The sequence below is a fragment of the Arvicola amphibius genome, chromosome 4 (assembly GCF_903992535.2).
Source record: "Arvicola amphibius chromosome 4, mArvAmp1.2, whole genome shotgun sequence".
NCBI classification, from domain to species: Eukaryota; Metazoa; Chordata; class Mammalia; order Rodentia; family Cricetidae; genus Arvicola; species Arvicola amphibius.
In genome coordinates, this window is record NC_052050.1 from 86,300,601 (window position 1) to 86,323,177 (window position 22,577).

The 22,577-nt window shown below is 38.1% G+C and overlaps 1 protein-coding gene across 1 annotated transcript in view; it reads left to right on the top strand.

Moving 5' to 3' along the window:
* Positions 1 to 22,577, top strand: part of Ranbp17 (RAN binding protein 17) — a 336,136-nt gene that overhangs the window by 51,132 nt on the left and 262,427 nt on the right. Inside the window, 5 exon segments of the mRNA XM_038328832.1 lie at positions 954 to 1,027; positions 4,521 to 4,640; positions 6,620 to 6,766; positions 7,777 to 7,949; positions 10,974 to 11,167. Of these exon segments, the coding sequence (XP_038184760.1) occupies positions 954 to 1,027; positions 4,521 to 4,640; positions 6,620 to 6,766; positions 7,777 to 7,949; positions 10,974 to 11,167 (708 nt within the window).

Consider the following 22,577-nt stretch of genomic DNA (forward strand, 5'->3'; position numbering starts at 1 on the left):
ACACATAAAACTGGACTCAGTACGATTGGGAGATTGTGTTGAGCTCCCTGACTGTGGAGTTGTAGTGTTGGTTTTTACAAGAGATCACCAGTAGGGGAAAGTGGGCAAAACGTGGCATAGGTCTGTATACTGTATGTGACTCAATACTTTATTAGCTTAGAAACTTTTAATTTTTTAAAGGAGTTGGAGAACTAATATATAAGGTGAAGAATAGAAATAAACTTTAAAAGGGTGTGATTAATATTTCTTATTATAAAATATACAGAAATATATAAAGAGCTATAAGAAAGGTAAAACATTCCTGTGACAAGAATGAACATTTGCCACATAATTTAACAATTTAATAAACAACTTAGAAGAGAAAGTTAATTAAACTTACAAAGTAGAATTAAAAAAAAAAGCAAGATGTTTTGATAGGAGAGAAAATGTCTGTAAGGAAATAAGGTGAAGCCAGGAGGTTGAGATTTGACTATTGGAAGTTCTAGAAAGGGAGACAGAAGGAAAGAACAGAAGGAAATTGGAAAGCCCAGAAAGGTTCTCAGCATTAAAGGACAAGTTTATGCAGTGAAACTTGTGCCAGGAACCCACAGTGATGAGTGAAAAGATACGCACCAAGCTTCGTGTTCATGATGTCCCAGAACAAAGGCTTGCTGTGTATGAGGAAGGAAAAATAAGTCACTACTGGGTAGTGGTACTGCTGCACACCTTTAATTGTAACACTCAGGAGGCAGAGACATGCAGATCTCTGAGGCCAGTCTGGTTTATAAACAAATTCCAGGACAGTCAGAACTACATGAGAAACCCTGTCTTGAAAGTCAAGAATACATTGAAGGAAAAAAAAAAAAAGCCCAGCTGCAGCAAGTGGTCATATTGTATGTAGAAGTCTTGACATTCTTACTTGTGTGGTATTTTAGTGAAAGTAATGGTGTTGGAAAAATCATCTTTTTTTCCAGTTATCCTGGAACCAGAAACACTGGATCTTTTCTTCAATTTGTATCACTCGCTCCCACCACTCCTGTCTCAGTTAGTAAGTACAAGTCATCCATTATTCCTTAAAGATAAATACCCTGATAGTTTGTTGTTACTGTTCTGTACTGCTGGGGAATTGAACCTAGGGCCTCACATCTTCAGTGTAGGTGTGTCACTGTGCTGCATGTCTAGATTCTGGTTTGTTTTTTGGACAGGGTTATGCTGTACAGCCCATGCTGCCTTCAAACTTGTCTTACATCCTCAGCCTCCTTAATGCCAACCTCAGAGGCCTTGAACTTGTGATTCTTTTCTAATCTGAAGTGTAAGGGTAATGCATATTTACACTTATATTCTGAATTACTTCAGAAAGTCTCCTGCATTAATTGAGTTGTTTCTCAAGTAGCTCTTTCATTTCTGAGTGTATTTTGTTACATTACCCATCAGAATTTGTTAATAGTTCATTCTGCTTTCTGATTAAGCTCAGAGCCAGTAACTTTCCTTGTTCCTCCCACAGCCAGGACAGCCTGCCAACCTCTACCTGGATCTCACTCCCTCATCAGGGCTGACCTTGCTCAAGTTCTTCCTTCTTCTAACCTTCTGACTGTTCTTCAACCTGACTGGCTATATGTCTTAGGTGTGGCAGGGAGTCTCCATCAGAAATCTCTCAGAAGCAAAGCTGATCCACTCACTTGATTTTGTTCTCCTCACTCTTGCACACTCAATTTTACGTTGACATTTTCTTTGCTACATAGAACTTTGAGACTGTGAGCAACATCTTTGTTAAGTATTAAAGATCTAGCAATGTTGGGGAAAAACAACATTTAAGTAAGTTTAATAAAAATGTCTAAGGTGCTAGTAATTGGAGGTTTGTGTCTTTGGAAAAATGTTCAAGATTTAAAGTGTATTTGTTTAAATACCACATAAAAGAAAGAGTATTGCCAAGTGCTCTACTGTTGAGCCACATCTCTAACCTAACAAGTCTCTTTTTGCATCTCTAGTGTAAGGTTTAATCTGAGTTTCATAGAGTGCTTATCTGCAGCTGGGTTTCATCCTTTTGTCTTTCATCCAGGAGAATTGCTTTTAATTGTTAAACAAGCATGAAGTCGTATGATTATTTTTTAGTATAAAGCAAAAAAGTACCTGTGATTGAAAAATGTGGGAGAAAACGTCTGCTTTGTGATAAGTAGCATGATGCCTGGTTATGTGTGCTTATCTTCATCCTTATGATGACCCTGCAAGATGAATGACACTGGTCTTGCTAGGTTGACCTGAAAAACAGAAAACCAACCCTGAGTGGCTAATTGACTGTAACATGTGGTCCTGCTTGTTGGGGTTTCTGTCCTGCCCAGTTCCCACAGCCGGTAAACCCCAAAGAAAATCACACAGAGAATATACATTAGATATAAACTGATTGGCCCATTAGCTCAGGCTTCATATTAGCTCTTATAACTTATATTAACCCATTATTTTTATCTATGTTAGCCACATGGCTCAGTACCTTTTTCAGCGGGATAGGTCACATCCTGCTTCTTCTGTGGTCTAGATAGGACTGCGGGAAGAGCTTCCTTCTTCCCAAAATACTCCTGTTCTCATTGTCCCGCCTCTACTTCCTGTCTGGGTGTCCCGCCTATACTTCCTGCCTGGCTATTGGCCAATCAGCATTTATTTAAAACATAATTGACAGAATACAGAATTGTTTCGCACTAATTGACTTTCCCCAAGGCAGCAGAATAGACACAGATTAAAGCATAGGTCTTTTTATCCCTCATACTATGTACTGGTGTTTGCTTTTAATACACTGATGGTTCCTAGTCCTGTGTATCAGAGTTGCCTAAGGAGGGCAGTTTTTGTTTTTTAACAATAGAGGCAGTGGGAAACTAGAGCACGGCCCAAACAGAAAGATTCCATGTTTGTGCTTTTTCTCTCCATTATCAAACAGACAATTTGTATGAAATCTCCTATTAGAAATATTTTAATATTGGAAGCTAATGGTGATTTTTTTTAAGTGGGCAAGTAAATATGTGAACCCAGATAAAGCTTGCAGAGACCAGCTTGTCCTTTGGGTTAATGTGACGTAGCTGCTGTTGGAGTTAGGAACCTAAGCGATGAAGTAGCCTGGGAATTTAGGACAATAATTAGGTCACAGAGACCTGCTTGGGAACAGTCAGAAAGTTACTAAATGTTCCAGCAGCATTTTCCAGCCCTGTAAGATACATGAATGGTGTGGGATATATTTCATAACCAAATAAATTAGTTATGTGCCCGATTCAGTCAAGGATTTTTTGTTCCTTTGCAGGATCCATAATATATAATTTATAATAATCTGTAACTTAGAACACTGGGTCCATTGGTTCACAGACAGAATGGGTATCTTAAACAGTTGGGAATCTTCTGAATGTATCCAAATATAGTGCCTATTTTGGGAGATTTGGCATATAAAAAATACAAGAGAGTGTATATATATATAAAATCAGAATGAGGAATCCAGGTATCCAGCAAGACAAAGAGGTGGGATAGGATGTAAATAAAATAAGAACACTGGTGTATCAACATCCTCCCCGCCCCCATGAGAACGACATAATGAGGCCCTCCTTTTTTCCTTTTTCTTAAAAATATTTATTTATTTATTTATTTATTTATTTATTTATTTATTATTTATTTATACAATATTCTGTCTGTGTGTATGCCTGCAGGCCAGAAGAGGGCAGCAGACCCCATTACAGATGGTTGTGAGCCACCATGTAGTTGCTGGGAATTGAAATCAGGACTTTTGTAAGAGCAGACAATGCTCTTAACCTCTGAGCCATCTCTCCAGCCCCTCCTTTTTTTTCTTTTTAAAATTTCTTTAGTGTGAGCTGGGTGGTGGTAGCCCATGCGCTTAAGCCCAATACTCGGGGAGGCAGAGACAGGTGGATCTTTGTGAGTTCGAGGCCAGCCTGGTCTACAGTGTGAGTTCCAGGGCAGGCTCTATCTAAAAGCTACAGAGATCCTGTCTTGAAAAAAACGAAATTCTTTTGTGTACATGTGGAGTGCATGCTTATGTGTATGTGTCTGTGTGTGCATGCACATGTGTGTGTGTATGTGTCCGCACAGAGACGGACTAGCATGTGGAAGCCAGAAGAACTTGTTGTCTTTTTCTGTAGCTGTTAATCTTGGTCCCTTGGGACAGGATCCTGAACCTGAAGCTCCCCTCTTTTAGCTAGAATGGCTGGCCAGCAAGCTGCTGGGGACTTTCTGTCTCCCCCAACACTGATATTGCAGGCATGTGTGGCTTTGTCCAGCTTCATATTTAGGTGTTTATGAAAGTGCCATCATCCATAGAACTATCTCCCCAACCCACGAGTTCCCTTCCTTTGTAAATCAAAAACTAAACCAAAAATGTCAGGGTTTTGAAAGTCAGAGAAGAATGTAGTATCCAAGCAGCGGAGACTGAGAGTTTAAAAATAACCTGAGGAATACCTACAGGTGCTATTTTAGTATGGGGCAGAGGCTTGTGGGAGGTGTTAAAATTGAAATGAAAAAAAGAGAATTTTTGTTGTTTTCTTTTTTAGGCACTTTCATGCTTAGTTCAGTTTGCTTCTACGAGAAGATCCTTATTTAGCAGTCCTGAACGTGCCAAATACCTTGGTAACTTAATTAAAGGAGTAAAAAGGATACTTGAAAACCCTCAGGTATTTATGAAGTAATTTAATTCATGCTTAGCATATAGAAATTGTATTTCTGCTCATTGATATATAATAAAGTTTTTAATTTATTATGTTTCTGGAAAAAAATAGTATTGTACTCATCTTCCTGAGGTCTCATTTGCCATAGTTAGTTTTTAGAAAATCTTGCAATATTTTTGATGTCGACTTGGTGCTCTTTCTCTCTGGTGTAAGTGACTGAATAAAAGCCCAGCATTGTTATCACTGTACTTTCTTTTTCTATTTCACTAGTAAATGTGTAAACTGCTGACGTGATTGAGGTAAACTGCTGACGTGATTGAGGCTTAGGTCTGCTTTTTGAAGTAGGAGACAAATTTAATTGTTAGTATTGAAGTAAGTTGCCCTCAATTACGAAATAATGTCTTTTGCCCTCTTGTGGACTCTTGTTTGTAGCTTAGAAGTAGACCCTGCATTAGCTCCAGAACTTTGATGTCAGTGCACACTTGCAGAGGTGCTCATGAGAGGTTTTGGAGTGCCTAACAAGTAATTGTATCACTTTTAATTTGTTTTTTCTGGCTTATAGCATTCTGTAAAAGCACAAACGATAGCTTAAAGAGCTTTATCTATGCTTCTTGTTACTGGCAATTTCGGGAGCATCTTCGTATAGAAGTAAAGTATCATTCTACAGAGGCATTTGGGTTTGTTTTTTTTCCCCAGCTCTTGAAGAGTTTTTTTTTTGTTTGTTTGTTTGTTTGTTTTTGATTTTTTTCAAGACAGGTTTTCTCTGTGTAGCCTTGGATGTCCTGTAACTTGCTTTGTAGACCAGGCTAGCCTCGAACTCACAGAGATCTGTCTGCCTCTGCCCCGTGAGTGCTAGGATCAAAGGTGTGTGCCACTAAGCCCTGTAAGATTTTTTTTGTTAATTTTAATTTTTTACAATATTTTTTATTTACTCTAACAATTTTTTTTGTGTATATAACATATTTTGCTCATGTGCAAACCAATACCCCTTGCTCACATCTTCTTTACCCAGTACTTTCTGGGTGGAATCTATAACATATGCATTTGTTTTTATCGTTTCCATTTTAGTTCAGGTCTTGTATTTACTCATTTTACTGATAGGTGGGCTTTTACTTTAAAATCATAAGTTATCTGTGTAACTTACTGTTATGAGCTTTGTTATGGGACATACTTGGCCAATGTCAGCTATTTCTCTTAAGCTGTTTTCCTTTTCATGCTACTATTTCACTGAAAAGTCAATCTGGCATTTTAGTATGCAATGGTATATTTAATACACAAGTATGTATTAAAAGACCTTGTTGTAAAATGTACTTTTGTAATTTGTTCTAGATAATAGATACTATTTTTCTTTCCTAGAACCCCCATTAGTATAGATTCTTTAAGTACCAGTTTATTTTTAAATTTGGTTATATGCCAACTGCACTGCGAAGTGTTTAAATATAGCGGTAACATTTGTACTGTATTCAAACCAGTTTTAGTTGCCTGGAAAGGCCTTTTTTTGGTCTGTTCCTTTACCTTTTCTTCTAAAGGTCCCCTGCATGCTGTGGAGAGGTTCTGTTAAACTTTGTTCCTTAAGTTATTTGTTTGAATACCTTTTTTAGAGGCAGGAAGTTAACTCGGAGCCATAGAACCTATAGATACTCAGTAAGTGTTGAATTCAAAGAATTTTCTGTGTTTGGTGCATTTGTAGGACACACACACACACACACACACACACACCCCACATTGCATATGTTTTTTGTATAATAAGTTCCCAGACAATTTAATCATCTTGATGAGATGCTGCTTCTAAAAGCTCTACTTTAGATTCCTTACTGTTAATTGACAGTTACACTAAACTTAGCAGGTCTCATTTGTTTTCTAATATTTTTATTTACCCAACTGCCACAAAGTAAGTACCCATGAAAACCAGGGGATTTGATAGAAATACTTGGAAATTTTTTATCAGTTTTCTTGAAGAGCCTTTCTTTTGCATCTTAATTTAGGGTTTGTCTGATCCTGGTAATTATCATGAATTTTGTCGATTTTTGGCTCGTTTAAAGACAAACTATCAGCTGGGAGAATTAGTTTTGGTGAAGGAGTATGCTGAAGTTATTGGATTGATTGCTAATTTTACTATTACTAGCCTACAGGTAAGTACAAATGTATAATTGAGATTAAACTGTAATTTTAAAAACCATTTTATTGGTATAGGTTTGGTGGAGGTAGTTTCTTTTTAAGTATTTGAGTACTTGATAATTATTCTTTACAAAGTTTTTAGGTAAAATAGTCATTGCAGCCGGGCGGCGGTGGCGTACGCCTTTAATCCCAGCACTCGGGAAGCAGAGGCAGGCGGATCTCTGTGAGTTCGAGACCAGCCTGGTCTACAAGAGCTAGTTCCAGGACAGGCTCCAAAGCTACAGAGAAACCCTGTCTCGAAAAACCAAAAAAAAAAAAAAAAAAAAAAAAATAGTCATTGCAACACAAAATAATAAGAATTGGCATTCTGCTTAATATCTAGTCATTGATAAGAATCTATAGTCAAGTCTATGTAAAGAAATAAAAGGATAGATTGCATTATGGGAGAATTCCAGATTGTATTATGGGAATAGACCTTTGTAAGTTGATGGGAAGCTCTGTTTCCACTTGGTTTCAGTGCTTGTAAAATATTAGTGGAACTGGATCCTAAGGAAATGTGCTATTATTTTAGCAGTCATTATTGTAAGTGGCACAGTGAAAGATGTTAGTTTTTGAATACTTCTTGAATTGTGAAATTTGTGTGGTCCTTAGTTATATAATCACAATAAAAGTTAATTTTATCAGGGCCAGAGATGTAACTCAGCTGACAGAATGCTTACCTAACATCCACAGAACCCCAGGTTCTATCCCTACTGACATGTAAACTGGGTATGGTTGTGTGTATCTGTAATAGCAGCACTCAGGATGTGGAGAATCACAAGCTAATGATCCTTCTCAGATATATTATGCATTCAGAGCTAGCCTAGGCTAGACAAGTATCTTGTTCAAAACAAAAAAACACAAACTAATACTAGAACAACAACAAAAACCCAGTTAATTTTATCTGCAGTAATTTTACTCTTTGATTTTTAGTCTGGAAAGCTATAATGGCATTTTGAATAACATTTGCTGTGTTTCTTTGTAGCATTGGGAGTTTGCCCCCAACAGTGTTCATTACTTACTAACTCTGTGGCAGAGAATGGTAGCATCGGTTCCTTTTGTGAAATCAGCTGAACCCCACTTGTTAGACACTTATGCACCTGAAATCACCAAGGCTTTTATCACTTCCCGATTGGAATCTGTTGCCATTGTTGTGAGGTATTAAAACATTAAATGTCTTATGTTTATCTATCTTGGAATTATTAAAGATTGAAGTAAAATGTTAAGGTTCACCATTGTTGGTGTACAGTTTTGAGTGCTGACAAACATGTACAGTTGTATAACCACCACCATACGCTTGATAGTAAACATAGTACCATCACCCTCGAGATAGTTTTGGTCCCTTTTTAATTAGCACACAGCTCTGGCAATAACTAATCTGTTTTCCTATTATTTTTGCTATTTCTAGAATATTGTGCAGGTATAGCCATCAGTATTCGCTTTTGAAATCTGGTGTTTTTCATTTGGCACATGCATTTGGAATCCCTCCATGTTGTATCAGGGGTTCCTTCTTTTTCATTCCGGGTAGAAGCCCATCTGTGAATGTGTCAGTGTGCCCATTGACTGTTCATGGATACTTGGGTTGCTCACTTCTTTAGCAATGGGGAAAACTGCTGGCTTCATTCCTGTGCACAGTTTCATATGAACATAAAAGTTTCCATTTCGTTGTGTAAAATACCTATACAAGAGGGTTTCCTGGTAGCATGGTAAAAAGCTACCAAACCATTTTCCAAAGTGGCTCTAACATCTGTACATACACTTACCTACATTATATGAAAATTTGAATTGCTTTGCACTTGATTGCTGGCCATTGATTTTTTGTTGTTGTTGTTTGTTTGTTTGTTTTTAGTTTTATAGTGAGTCTAGTAGTTATGTAATGATACCTCATTGTGGTTTTAATTTGTATTTTGTCTTTATTGTTTTGTCTGTCAGATCTGTTGCCCAGGGGCTGGATAGATAGCTGTGTAACTAAGCACTGGCTTCTTTCTCAGAGGACTCTGGTTCAATTCCCAGCACACATCTAGTGGTTCACAGCTATCTGTCTCTTAACTCCAGCCCTGAGAATCCAAAGCTCTCTTCTGGCTTCCATGTGCATCAGGCACACATGTAGTTCACAGACATACACACAGGCGAAGCACCCATACATATAAATGAAAATTATTTAAAAATATTTTAGCTAGTTCCCTTTAGATCTGGGTTATTTCCTTATATTGAAAGTTTAGAAGTTTGTATAATCTGTTCACATTTCGTTTGTTAAAATCGTAGAGACTGTTTTCTCTCTTACTGCCTGTTATTCACCTTTCTACTTTCTGAGTCTAGGAGACTGTACGTTTTATATTCCCTGAGCTCCTGCTTATTATTTTTGTTTTCTGTATCTTGTTTGGTGCCCTGTCTAAGGGATTTTTTGCTGCATTCCAAGTCAGAGCTTTCCTTTACATTTTTATAGTGTTAAGATTTTGTAGGCCTTTAAACCCAGCACTCAGGAGCCAAAGGCAGGTAGATCTCTTGAGTTTGAGACCCAGCCTGGTCTACATAGAGTTCCAGGACTTCCAGGAATATATAAACACAAAACCAAACCAAACAAAATGTACACTTAATGTGTGTAATCCATTTGCAGTTAATTTTTGTTCTGAGTGTGAAAACATCTATTCCGAGCACTTGGAATCCTGAGGCAGCATAATCACAAGCTCTGTGTAATGCATGGAAGGCCAGCTTGGGTTACAAAAGAAGTCTGTCTCAGAAACAAAAAAGCCAGGCTTTCTATATTATGTTATATGTATATTATTTGTATATATGTATGTATTATGTTAACAGTGCATAAAGTCCAGGTTCTTCTTGTCTCCATCATGTTTACTTTGGATGATCATTTAGGTACCCAGTGCAGTTTGTGGATAAAGACTGTCCTTTCTAATTGAATTTCATTCATACTGTTGTTAAAAATTAATCCACCACATGTATATGGTTCCATTTTGAGACTCTGTTCATTCTAATCCACATATCTTTCCACCAGTGCCCTGTCTTAGTTACTATAGGCAAAACTTTGAAACCAGGCAGTGTGAGTGTATTTTGGCTACTGTACCTCATTTCTTTTTCTTTTTTCCCCTCCAGTTTATTCATGGTTGAGTGCTTACCTGAATGTACACCTTTATGCCAGAAGAGGGCACCAGATACCCCTAGAGATGGTTGTAAGCCACCATGTGGTTGCTGGGAATTGAACTCAGGTCCTCTGGAAGAGCAATCATTGCACTTATTGGGCCATCTCTCCATCCCATCATTTTATTCTTCATGTAAAATTTAGCATACATTTGGCAGTCTTTTTATCTCATTTAAAAAGTATTATTCTGTGTGGGAGAATATATGCCTAACACCTGTGTCCAGGTCAGAGGAAAGCTTTGTGGAGTTGTCTCTGTCCTTCCTTCTCTATATACATGGTTCCAGGTGTCCGGGTCAGGTCCACTGGCTTGTCAGCAAGTACTGTGCTCGTTGGTCTCTCTGTCTGATCCAGTCTGTGAATTTCTACAAGGAAATTCCTCTTTTGATAGAATGTTACTGAATCCCAGATGTTAATTTCAGAGAGGTTGAGACTGCGGCAATATCAGATCCTTGGTCAGCAGACATGGCCATCTGCCCATTGGTTCCTGTAGCTGTTCGGCTTCTTCTGTCAGTACTTTGTAATTTCAGCTTTAAATTTTAGCATACTTAAGTTAGATTTAGTTAGTACCTTTGCATTAAATTGTTATTTATTTTTGAGAACAGTGTCTTAAATTTACATCTAACTGAGGCTGGTCTTAAACTCCTGATCCTTCTGTTGTACTTGAATTATAGGCTCGTGCCCCCCCCCCCAAGCTTACCATGCTTCTTAAATCATATGACACTGTTGTTTAATATTCCATTTTCATTTCTTCTTTGTCATTGGTTTTATGTTTTGAGTTCATTTGTTATGATCTCGGTGAATTCACTTCTTAGTTCTAGTAACTTTTGTGTGTGGGAGGTCTTTTGATAATTTCTGTGTGCATAATCATATCAGCTTCATATATGGGGTTTTACTTTTTTTTTTTTTTACCTTCCAATCCATTTGTCTTTTATTTCTTGGTTCATCATAGCACTTTTACATTGCAAAGTTTCTATGTTGTGATTAATATGTACCACATTATAAGGGAATGAATGTCCTCTGTGTTTCAGAGATAACTTAGATGACCCCCTGGATGATACTGCTACCGTGTTCCAGCAGCTGGAGCAGCTGTGCACAGTCAGCAGATGTGAATATGAAAAGACGTGTACTCTTCTTGTGCAGCTGTTTGACCAAAATGCTCAGAATTATCAAAAGCTCCTGCATTCAACTTCTGGGCTAGCTGTTGAAATGGCAATTCAAGAAGGTCAGTCTGTGTCACAGCTGTGAGCAGCAGTGTGCTGTAGTGAGTAGAGCCATCAGTCACTGTCAGAGCCTTTAATACCCACACTAGGTTAGAGAGGCAGAGGCAGGCAGATCTGTGAGTTCAAGGCCAGTCTGTCCTGCTATAAATGGTTGTGTTTTTCCCAATGTCTCTGAGTAAATGATTGATTTTATTAAAGCTATTGGGTATTTTGGTGACTTGACTGTTGATTGTTACTATTTTTCTGAGACACAGAGGAGACAACTCAACATGGACTCTGTAGAGCAGCTGTTGATCCTCAAGCAGACAGTGTGATACCATTGTCTTTGCTAGTCTGTTCCCATCTTTCCTATAGTAGATTGCAAACCTGGCCAAAGTCAGCTAGTAAAAGAGTCCTCATCAGATTTTACTATTATTTGGGTATCCGTCTTCACCGTGTTTATTTTTATGTCTCACTTTCCTTATTATTTTGTCTTTAACCTGACTGAAGGAGGGTATACTTATTTCTTTATATCCCATTAAATACTTTCAGGTAGATAGCAGGGACTACTTTTCTTCAAATTTTTAAAATGCAATAGAAAGATGAAAGAATTTATAGTTTTTGCTATTTGTCAGGTTAGTATACAAAAAAATGGATTTCACTGGCATAGCCAAATGTTTGTGTTATTATACTGTGTTCTTACTCATTCCCTTTTCCCTCTTCCTCCATGCACCCTCTGCTCCTCTCTGGCTGTCTCTGCTCCCTTTCTTCCTAAAGAGAGTCACTCCTGTCTCTATGTCTCATACATTCTGTGACCTCCCTTCCCCTCTCCTCCTGTGAATAGTTTCATAACATATACACACCCACAGATTTTTTTGATACTTTTTAAATTTTGTTGCAGACTCTAGAGCTTTCATATCTATTTTTTTCTCTTAAGCATTGCTTTTATCACATAAATCTTGATGTTTTAGTTCCCTTTTTGTTCAAAAACATTTTCTAATCAAGGTGTGTCTTTGTTAGACTGATGCTTTTCATTTACACGTATTAGAGCTTTTCGTGGCTCAGCTTACTGCTTTCCGATTCCTCCCCTGGTCAAGTGCCACATTGTCTGGTCTCACCCTTCTGAATTACTGGGACTTGTTATATGACTCCACATGTCGTCTATACCACTTTATATTTTTCAATTTTTGTCTCGTGTAGACATTGGTAGTGATATATCTATTGGCTGGCATTTTCCTATTGGATAGTCTTACCAGTGTGAAGCTCTCTCCTGACTCCTCACATTTCCACTCATCTCCAATCTGCTTATGGCTTTGGGTTGGTGGTGTTTTTTCTAACGGTTTTTGAAGACAGGGTTTTTCTGTGTAGCCCTGGCTGTCCTGAAACTCACTCTGTAGATCATGCTGACATCAAACTCAAGAGATCCGCCTGCCTCTGCCTCCCTAGTAGTGAGATTAAAGACATGTGCCTCCATATCCTGGCTTGTTAATGTTTTTTTTTTTAAAGCATTTCTTGTAAATTGGGTGGTGGTGGTGCACGCCTGTGCACTCGCGAGACAGAGGCTCTGTGAGTTTCAGGCCAGCCTGGTCTATGAAGTAAGTTCCAGGACAGCAAGGGCTACACAGAGAAACCCTGTCTTGAAAGCAAAATGAAAAAACACAAACAGAAAAAGCAGCTCTTGTAAATAGTATATAGTTCTCTCTTTTTGTCTGGAGTGTTTTCCATACTAAATGTTGGGTGAGGGAATTATCAGTTTAATGTTGTCAGAACAGTTTCCTTAGAGCAAGGCTTCTTCATGTGCTAGGTGAGTAGCACCATACCATTGAACCATGTCCTCGGGGTTGGAATGAGGTTTCTCCTGTCTCTAGGGATATGTGCATAGGCCTGACTTGGGGTTGTTGCATTGTTTCCATCTCCACCTAGCACTGAAGTTCCTTGCAGTTTTCTGTACTGCTTTCTCTGTCTGGACCAGATTTCCCCCTTAGTTTACATTTTCACTGAAGATCTTACTCTGTGTCTGCCTTCTGCATGGAATTCTTGCTGTACCTGTCCTCTGGCCTTTAGAACTGGTTAGGTGCCTGCTGTCTCTGAACCAGTGTTGTGATGTCTGGCCCACAAGGTATTTCTGATCAATAAGGATCTGCTTTATCTTCTTGCACTCAGTAGGAGGTTGGGTGCTTTGTAAATGACAGGAAAGGCCCCTCTTCTGGATGCCCCAGTGCCAGGTTAGGTGTACCTGTGCTGAGTACAGAGTGGATTTTAGTTCCTTCGTAACTCTGATCGTTTTTCCTTTGTAGATATATGATAACTCTGTACTTAATGTGATGTAGTACTTTTGTCTGGTGACACAAAGATGGCATTTTTAGTATTTTTTTTCTAGGTGTTCATTCTGTGTATACATATTGGTTTGGATTATGCTATTTTTGGATCATGTTTAGCCAGCTACCTGTAAAAATCACTTTCCCCCTCTTTTTGAATCGTGTGGTGTTTGCATTATTTAGTAAAGAGTTACTCTTGTATGGCCACCAGATGCTGAACACAGTGCATTGACGATTATCTGGTTTTGTACTCATTTTTGCTACCTTATTAAACAGTTACTGATCTAAAGTTTTGAACTGTTCAATAGTAAATTGAAGAAGGAATCTTTATTTTTTTAAACAAGAAAACAAGCTATCTTTTTTCATTTTACATACCAATCCCAGTTCTCACTCCCTCCTCTTTTCCCATTCTCTCCACCTTCACCTCTGCCCTATCCCCCATCCACTCCTCAGAGAAGGTTAGGCGCATTGCTTTGGGGAAGGTCCAAGGCCCTCCCTACTATATCTAGGCTGAGCATCCAAAGAGAATGGGTTCCCAAAAAGCTAGTAAAAACAGTAGGGATAAGTGCTGGTGCTACTGCCAGTGGCCCCTCAGTTTGCCCCAGCCATGCAACTGTCAACCACATTCAGAGGGACTAGTTTGGACCTATGCTGATACCTTCCCTGTCCGGCTGGAGTTGGTGAGCTCCCATTAGCTCAGGCAGACTGTCTCAGTGGGTGAACCCATCATGGTCTTGACCTCTTTGCTCATATTCTCACTCCTACTCAAGAAATTTTAAACTGCCAGTTCTGAAGAAATAGTCAAGAATGCTCTAGAATAAAGGAAATGAAAATATTACAAGGGAAATTAAAAGATCATATGGGGATGTCATATATCTCAAATTGACTCTGAGACAAAGAACAACTAGAATAGAGGTAGCAAGTGAATAAATGCTGAGAATTATTAATTCCTCATTTGGATTGATATTAGAGCAAGCCTGTTATCTACCCGTCATAAACAGGAACAGCCCTGCTTCTCTCATACTGTCTAACCCCAAACAGAAAGCTCTGAAAGCAGCTGGAGAGAGAGGACTCACAGAACAAGTTTCCTCGGCTGATGATACTTAGGGCACCACAGCTTCTGTCTTCTCACTGTGTCTCGGCAGGTGTGTCCTTAGCTTTCCAGCTGCTGTGTGTTTTGTGTTGTGTCTGGTAACTGCTGTGTAACCCAGGCTGGCCTAGAACTCTTGAGAATCTCCTTGCCTCAGTGTCCTAAGACTATAGGAATGATCCACCATGTCTGGCTAGCAAATGTTTCTTTAAAGAACCAGAAAAACCAGGAGCATTTTTCAGACAGATGCAAGCAGAGTGTTCTGCCTTGTGATTCTAGCAGTGATGTTAAACACTTGTAAGTAATTTAGACAAGACAGGAGAGAAGTTTAAAAGTCGCTGTATAGTAGAGTAAGTAGAATATGCTGAGTGACTGTGGCCATAGCTCAGAAAGTTGAGCACCGCAGCCTTGGATGATTGGAGCACAGGCTGAGGAGCTGTGTGAGAGCAGTGGTGAGACCGCACAGGTCTGTGTGGAGCCTTTGGGAAGAGACCTGCAGCCATAGTCACGTGACGTGATTGATGAACTTGCTGGTGGGAGTAGCAGTAGTTGACTTTTCTGAGTCTGATGACAAATGGCCAAAAAGCTAAGAAAACAGAGCTAAAGAAGGAACTAGAGAAGAATTTCATGTGTCCAGGGACGGATGGCAGTTGTTGTGCTAGTGCAGCAGACACTTGACCTGGGACGGCAACTGGAGTGGAGTGAGCAGGGGAAGAGGTGATGAAATGCTCGCTGGGTCCAGCAGCCAGGAGCCTTGACAAGCTGTACTAGTGATGACAGCAAGGGGAAAGAGGGAATGATTTGATTTCTTGTATGATCTTGTCCTTTCTTTGTCATCAGTAAAAGGTTCCATACTGTCCGAAAATGTGCCTGCAGAGTTAATAGAAGTTTAACCTTCTATATTTTCCTTCCTAGTCTTTATATACTGTATTTAAATTTTATTTTAGAAAAATTGGTCAAGTAACATGCATACAAATTACTGTGATTTTTATCTACAGCCTTCTATGCATCTGAACTTAGGTGGAGTTTGTCAGATATGAGATTTGGGCTATGCCCCCTTAAAAGTTGTTTTCTTTTGTAACTGTTAGTAGGTTGTAAAGTATGGAAATTTTACTCCATATGAACTGTTGGATAGTCAGCAGTGTGTGTTTAAAAGCACCATTGCAGACAAGTCCAGTTCTGTAAGTTGGATACAGCATACATTCCCATTATCTTGGAGATGGATAATATAGTTAAGTAATATAAATAAATCATCGTAAAGTTACTTAGGAGAATATTATAGAGTGATAAGAATAAACGACAGGCATACTTAATGATGAATGTCAGAGGTTTGGTAAAGAGAAGTAACTCAGGAAGCTACATTTAGCATGAATGCTTTAATAAAACTTTTAAATAAGTGTGACAAGTGAGAAATTCATTATCTAAGAATATATGCAAAAGTGGTAAAACTGAAATGCCATAAGAATAGTAAACACCAGGTATAGGATTAAGGTCATCTCTAGGGTCAGCATAACTGACAAGCATAGGAAGGGTTTGGAAGTAGACATGACAGTCTCCGAAGCCTCCTAAATTTGATATATGCCTTTTATTTAGTTAATGTATATTACATATATGATTTGCATGAATATCAAATATTACATTAAAATGTAGCAAGTCAAGAGTAGCAAGGTGGCTCAAGATAAAGGTGCTTGCACTAAGCCTAATGACCTGAGTTTGATCCTTTAAACTCACATGGGGAAAGGAGAGAACTTCCTCCTGCAAGTTTTCCTCTACACATGTTCTGTGGTATGTGCTTGCATGCATGTGTGTGTACATACACACACTTATACCCACACACTTGTAAAAATCAAATGTTTTTCTTTAGAAGAAAATTTAATGAAACTATAACTATTCAAAGACATGGATAGGATTAACTTAAAATGAATAATTGGTGGAGATATATATATATATATATATATATATATATATACACATACACACATATATATATATCACACCCAATTTGTGATGTATACAAGTAGAACTTTTTATAGTTGGATTATTATATAATAATATTTGAAGATATGTCTGGTACATAGAGAAATTTTAATACATGTTTGCTTTTCATTTTTGTAGTCAAAGTCAATGAGAAGAAATTTGTCTACCTTTTAAATATACCTGTAGTGTGTTCAAAAGTAATTGTTACAATATTACAGAGCACACCCAGCATTGCTTTAGCTTGTACATTGTCTGCAGTAGTATTCAATTTCTTTTGTGCAGACTCAACAGTTCAGTTAATGTTGAACAAAGAAAATTATATGCTTTAGTTATGTGTGCTTTAATTTAGATGCTTAATGGCTTTTAATGTTACAAAATAAGTTTATTATTATATTATGGTCTCATTTGTATTATATTGTCTTGCTCTCTCATATCTGTGGTGATGTGGTCATGGTTTACAAAAACAATAATCCCTAAGAAATAGGTCATTAACAGTAGTTAACGATTGCTTGTGATCTGTGGTAATGACTGATTTCTTTGGGATTATTGCAGTTATAAACCATAATTACAGATTATTACAGCAATAATTATTTTGTTAAGGAAAAATGTTCTATGCTTGAACAGCTGCTTAAACAAGTGCCTTGAATATTTCAGAATAAAGAGAAAAATGGGAAATTAAAATGAAAATTTAGTCTTATAAAATGAGATTCTAAGAGATTTATAGATATGAAACTTGTGTACCAGACCTTTACTTCTAAATTCAGTTTAGACGCATGTGTTGACATGGTATTTTGAACTTCCTGGATGTAGCTTTGTAGTGAAAATAATGTTTTGGTATTGTCCTTGAGGTGTCCAGCATGACGTTTTGATGGACATTTGCGTAATGAAGTGCATGCTGTAGTCAGGAATGTTACCATCTCCCACCTCCTTCTTGCGTGTTGTGTGCTTGTGAGCAAGAGCTGAGGACACCTGATACCATGCGAAGCACATGCTGTTATGGTGTGTGTGTGTGTGATTGTTCTTCACTGCAGTTCCCATGTGTCTTCAATCTTTTGTGTCATTGTCCTGTGACTACACGTTTGTACCCTTTGGCCTACTTCTTCCCCTTTCTGTCCATTGATGGGTATCCACCATTCACTGTGTAGAGCAAACTCTTTTGTTTAGATTCTGCTGATAAGTGAGAACATGCATTATTTTTCCTTCTATGTCTGGTTGACTTCTCAGTGTTACTTTTCAGTGTGTTTCTTTGTTGAAGACTGAGTTTTAAATAGAAGTTTGGAAGAATGGTTTGATATTTATATAAGAACTGTAACCTCGCCTTTAGCTGAGTGTGTCTGATGGCTTTCTGATAGTACCTCATTGTTTCTTGCTGACATTTGCCTCCTCCTCATCAGCCAAAGTCCCTAGAGACTGTGCCTTCTCAGTCCAGGACAGGGCACATGAACACCCTATTTCTCAAATAAATCAGTGAACTTGCATTTAATGTTTTAGAAAAATGCCTATAACTTGCCACATGATGCATATAAATGTTATTATTAGTTATCCAAGGTGTCATTTTAGGTCATAATGGACTAAAGTAAATTTTTTGAATGTTGAGATGTCTCATGAATGGCTTCATTCGTTTACTGTTAGACAGAAATCACCATGGTTTAGGAAGCCAAGCCTGTTGGTTCACCTCTCAAACATAGAGTCCTTCTGTGCTCCCTCAGACCTTTATGTACTGAGTTAGACCTTCCGAAAGCTTGGCGGGAACTCGTCAGTGTTTTCTGAATGTCTCTTCTTGAAGAATTTTTAAAAATTGATTTTTATTTAGCTCTACATTTTTCTCTGCTGCCCTCCCTACCTCTCCCCTTTGCCCTTCAACCCTCCCCCAAGGTCCCCATGCTCCTAATTTACTCAGGAAATCTTGTCTTTTTCTACTTTCTACTTCCCATGTAGATTAGATCTATGTAAGTTTCTCTTAGTGTCCTCATTGTTGTCTAAGTTCTCTGGGATTATGGTTTGCAGGCTGGCTTTCTTTGCTTTATGTTTAAAAACCACCTATGAGTGAGTACATGTCTTTCTGTGTCTGGGTTACCTCACTCAAAATAATGTTTTCTAGTTCTATCCATTTTCCTGCAAAATTCAAACTGTCGTTATTTTTCTCTCCTGTGTAGTACTCCATTGTGTAAATGTACCACATTTTCCTTATCCATTCTTCGGTCGAGGGGTATTTAGGTTGTTTCCAGGTTCTGGCTATGACAAACAAAGCTGCTGTGAACATAGTTGAGCATATGTCCTTGTGGCATGATTGAGCATCCTTTGGATATGTACCCAAAAGTGGTATTGCTGGGTCTTGAGGAAGGTTGTTTCCTAATTTTCTGAGAAATCGCCACACTGACATCCAAAGGGGCTGTACCAGCTTGCATTCCCACCAGCAATGCAGGAGTGTTCCCTTTTCCCCACAACCTCTCCAGCATAAGCTGTCATCAGTCTTTGATCTTGGCCATTCTTACAGGTGTAAGATGGAATCTCAGAGTTGTTTTGATTTGCATTTCTCTGATGACTAAGAATTTCTTTTCAGTCTGTAATGTTTCATTTTGTTTATTGTATAATCAACATTGAGGAAGTAGATGTGATGAGTTATATCTAACTTTTATGGTAGCAAAACTCTCTGGCAAAGTGGAAACAATTTAAATTTCTTAAGTAATATGTGATTTCATTTTCTGGTATGGCTTCTAAAGGAAGACAGAATAAAAATGTAAATGTTAGTATATTTTTATGGTTTTGTTTGAGACTGATACAGAACCACCGTTAAAGAGGTATTATTCAACAATAATAGTAATAATAGCCAAAACAGGCAGAGTGAGCACTTCTTGCGCTGCCTCGTGTGCATTATGGAAGCAGTTAAATCACTAGTGTAATAAATACCAGACATAAGACTTGAAGCTAGCCTTTGCTCTAGACGGCTGATGGTATTGCTTAGTGTGCTGCTTTTCCCGTCCCTGCCTCTCTTGAGACAGTCTCCCTATGTAGTTAATAGACCTGCATCATCATTCCTAGCAACCTCTACTCTTTTGTTGTTGGTGTTTGTTTTTGTTTTCGAAACAGGGATTCTTTGTGTAGCTCTAGCTGTCCTGGAATTAGCTCCATAGACCAGGCTGACCTTGAACTCAGAGATTTGCCTGTTACCACCTTCTGGCAGACTTCTGCTTTTAAAAATAAATACTTATCATTCAGTGGAGAAATATGAAAATTACATACACAGAAAAAGTTTTGTCTGTTTTAATTAGGCTTCTTAAATAAGAACTAAGTAGCATATGGTTCAATTCACATTAGTGGAAAGCCTCCATATTCAGTTTTTAAGCAGTACTAGTATATTGTGGGGTATTGTATTGAGTCCTGCATTCTCAGCACTAAAGAGGTCAAGGCAGTAGATTGTGAATCTGAGGCCAGCTTGGCCTACATACAATAATGTGTTCAAAGACTGACTACATTAAGTAGTAAGACCATATCTCACACAGCATCCAGCCCCCAAGGAATAGGGACATAGTTCAGTAGCACAGCGTATGCTTAGCGTACTTTAAAAAAGAACAACAGCAGTAATGAGTATCTAAATATCTAAAGTGACAAAGTGTAAGGGAGGTAATTGGTCATTATTTACTTTTAAATTTATGCTTTGCTTTGAGAAATAGTGTTATTTGGAGTGGGAGTGGGGCACACAGGGTCTTGCTGCGTAGCCTAATCTGGCTCCTAAACTCAAGGCAGTATTTCGGTCTTAGTCTTCTCAGGTGCTAGGACTGGAGACGAGTTACAGCAGAGTGTTTTAAAATAGTAACTCCCTTCGGGCAGGTGAAATGTTACATTCAATAAAAATTATACCTGCAGTATTTCAGAATTACTTTTATTTTAGAAGTGAGTAATAATTCGCACACAGTGCAACCGTTAGTCTGTTCACTGGTTGGAGTCACTGTTAAAAGCCTCATGATTGCTGGGATTCTAAGAGGTACAACTGATTCTTGTCATTTGGTGATAATGGTCTATATAATCAGAACACCATATTCACAAATATCAAATCATTGTTTCTATTTGTTCCTATTGGGCTGTAGCATTTTCATCAAACATATAACCATTTTTTATGTATAAGTCTTAATAAGGGCTTTTTTTAAAAAAAAATGTATTGTTGGTTTATTAACATTGAACTCAGACCCAACAGCTCTATTGACTCATACCTGTACACAACATAGAAAGTACATGTCTTAGTTACTTTTCTGGTATCATGAAAAAAAAAATCCATGACCAAGGTAGCTTAGAGAAGGAAGCATTTAATTGGATCTTACAGTTCCTCACCATTGTGGCCATAACATGACAGCAGGCATCATGGTGGAATGGTAGCTGAGAGCTCATAGTCCCATTCACAAACAGAAAAGAAAGTATTGGGAATGTCTGGAGGCTATTGAAATGGTAAGTACCCTCTCCCAAGTGACATTCTTCCATATCCTTCCCAAATGGTTACCAAATGCCTTACAGGGCATTTCAAACCACTACAGGACATAATACCCCACCCCGCCCCATTCAGGAACACTACATAGCACTTCAGTATAACACCTGGGCTTTCTCAAGGATTGAAATCACTAATGGTGTAAAAATGGGGGCGGGGGCAATAGAAATAAAGAGACTAACAAAATGCTGGTTAGGGCTGAAATCATGTACACGAGACAACCTTTAATGTTCTGCAATCTATGTGAATTATGTGAGTACCAATTTAGGGTTACAAATAAGTTTTAACAAAAAGGTTAATTTAAAAAAATCAGGGAATTTACTGGGCACAGACAGGTTCTCTGAGCTCAAGGCCAGCCTGGTCTACAGAGCCAGTTTTAGGACAGTCAGGGATACACAAAGATATCCTGTCTGGGGGTGAGGGAAGGGGAAGAGTCAGGGAATCTATAAATAAGAATTAGTTGTAGCACATCTTGTATAGAATGTGCAACTTAAATAAGAAGTATAAATACAATTTATATTTATTTTTGGTGAGTGTGTATTTCAGTGTTCAATAAATTGCAATGTTAAACCAATAAAACATGCCAAGCCATGATTTAGACTATGCAGTTGATTTGAAAACTGAACAGACAAAAGTACCTGTTTTCGTGTGGTTTATAGTCTGCTAGAGTTGGCAGGCAATAATTAAGAAAGCTATATAAGAGATGGAATATGTTAGAAGTCCTATGTGCTAAAATAGAAAGCAGTGAAGCAGAGGGGGATTGTGTTCTACTTGTTACCAAAGCTTCTTGATTTATCAATTAACAATTGCTTTATTATCTCAGTTTTCTGAGATAATGGGCTCTTTGAGGCATTGTAGTTAGCTGATAGCCAGGGCTCGAGTTGCCTGTGTTCGTCTTTCTCATCAGTCTGGTGTCTATGCTATAATTCTTGGACCTAAACATAAGAGGTCAGGAAAGTCTCAGGAGGATATGTAGGCATAAATGGTTATGACTTTGGGTTGGGCATATCTTTCTTAGCAAACATCCCCAAGCAAACAATAACAACAGTAGGTAGTTGGAGTATATCAGAAGTAAAAATTTTATTCACTGAAGAACATCATCAAGAAGGTGAAAATAAAATCTAAAGACATTGCAATGAAGAACTTTTACAACTCAATAGTGACAAATCTTGAAAATAGCTAAAGGATTTAAATAGACTTTTCTCTATAGAAGGCATAAAAGTAGCCAGTAAACACATGAAAATATGCTAAAAAGCATTAGTCATGAGGGAAAGCATTTCAAGGTGACCATCTCACACCTACTAGAGTAAATGTAAAGAAAAAAGACAATTACAGGTGTTAGCAATGACATTTGTATAGCATAGGACTTCATACTTCATTAGTAGGTTTGCCAAATAATGGAGCTTGATGAAAACAGTGTGAGGGTTCCTTAGTACCGGAGAGGCTCCAAATGACACAGAAGTTCCTCCTAGGTGTGTATCCAGTGTCCATCACAGTGTTCTATGATAGCCATGAGATGAAAATATCCCAACACCTCGCAACTGAAGGAGTATGTGCATAAAATGAGA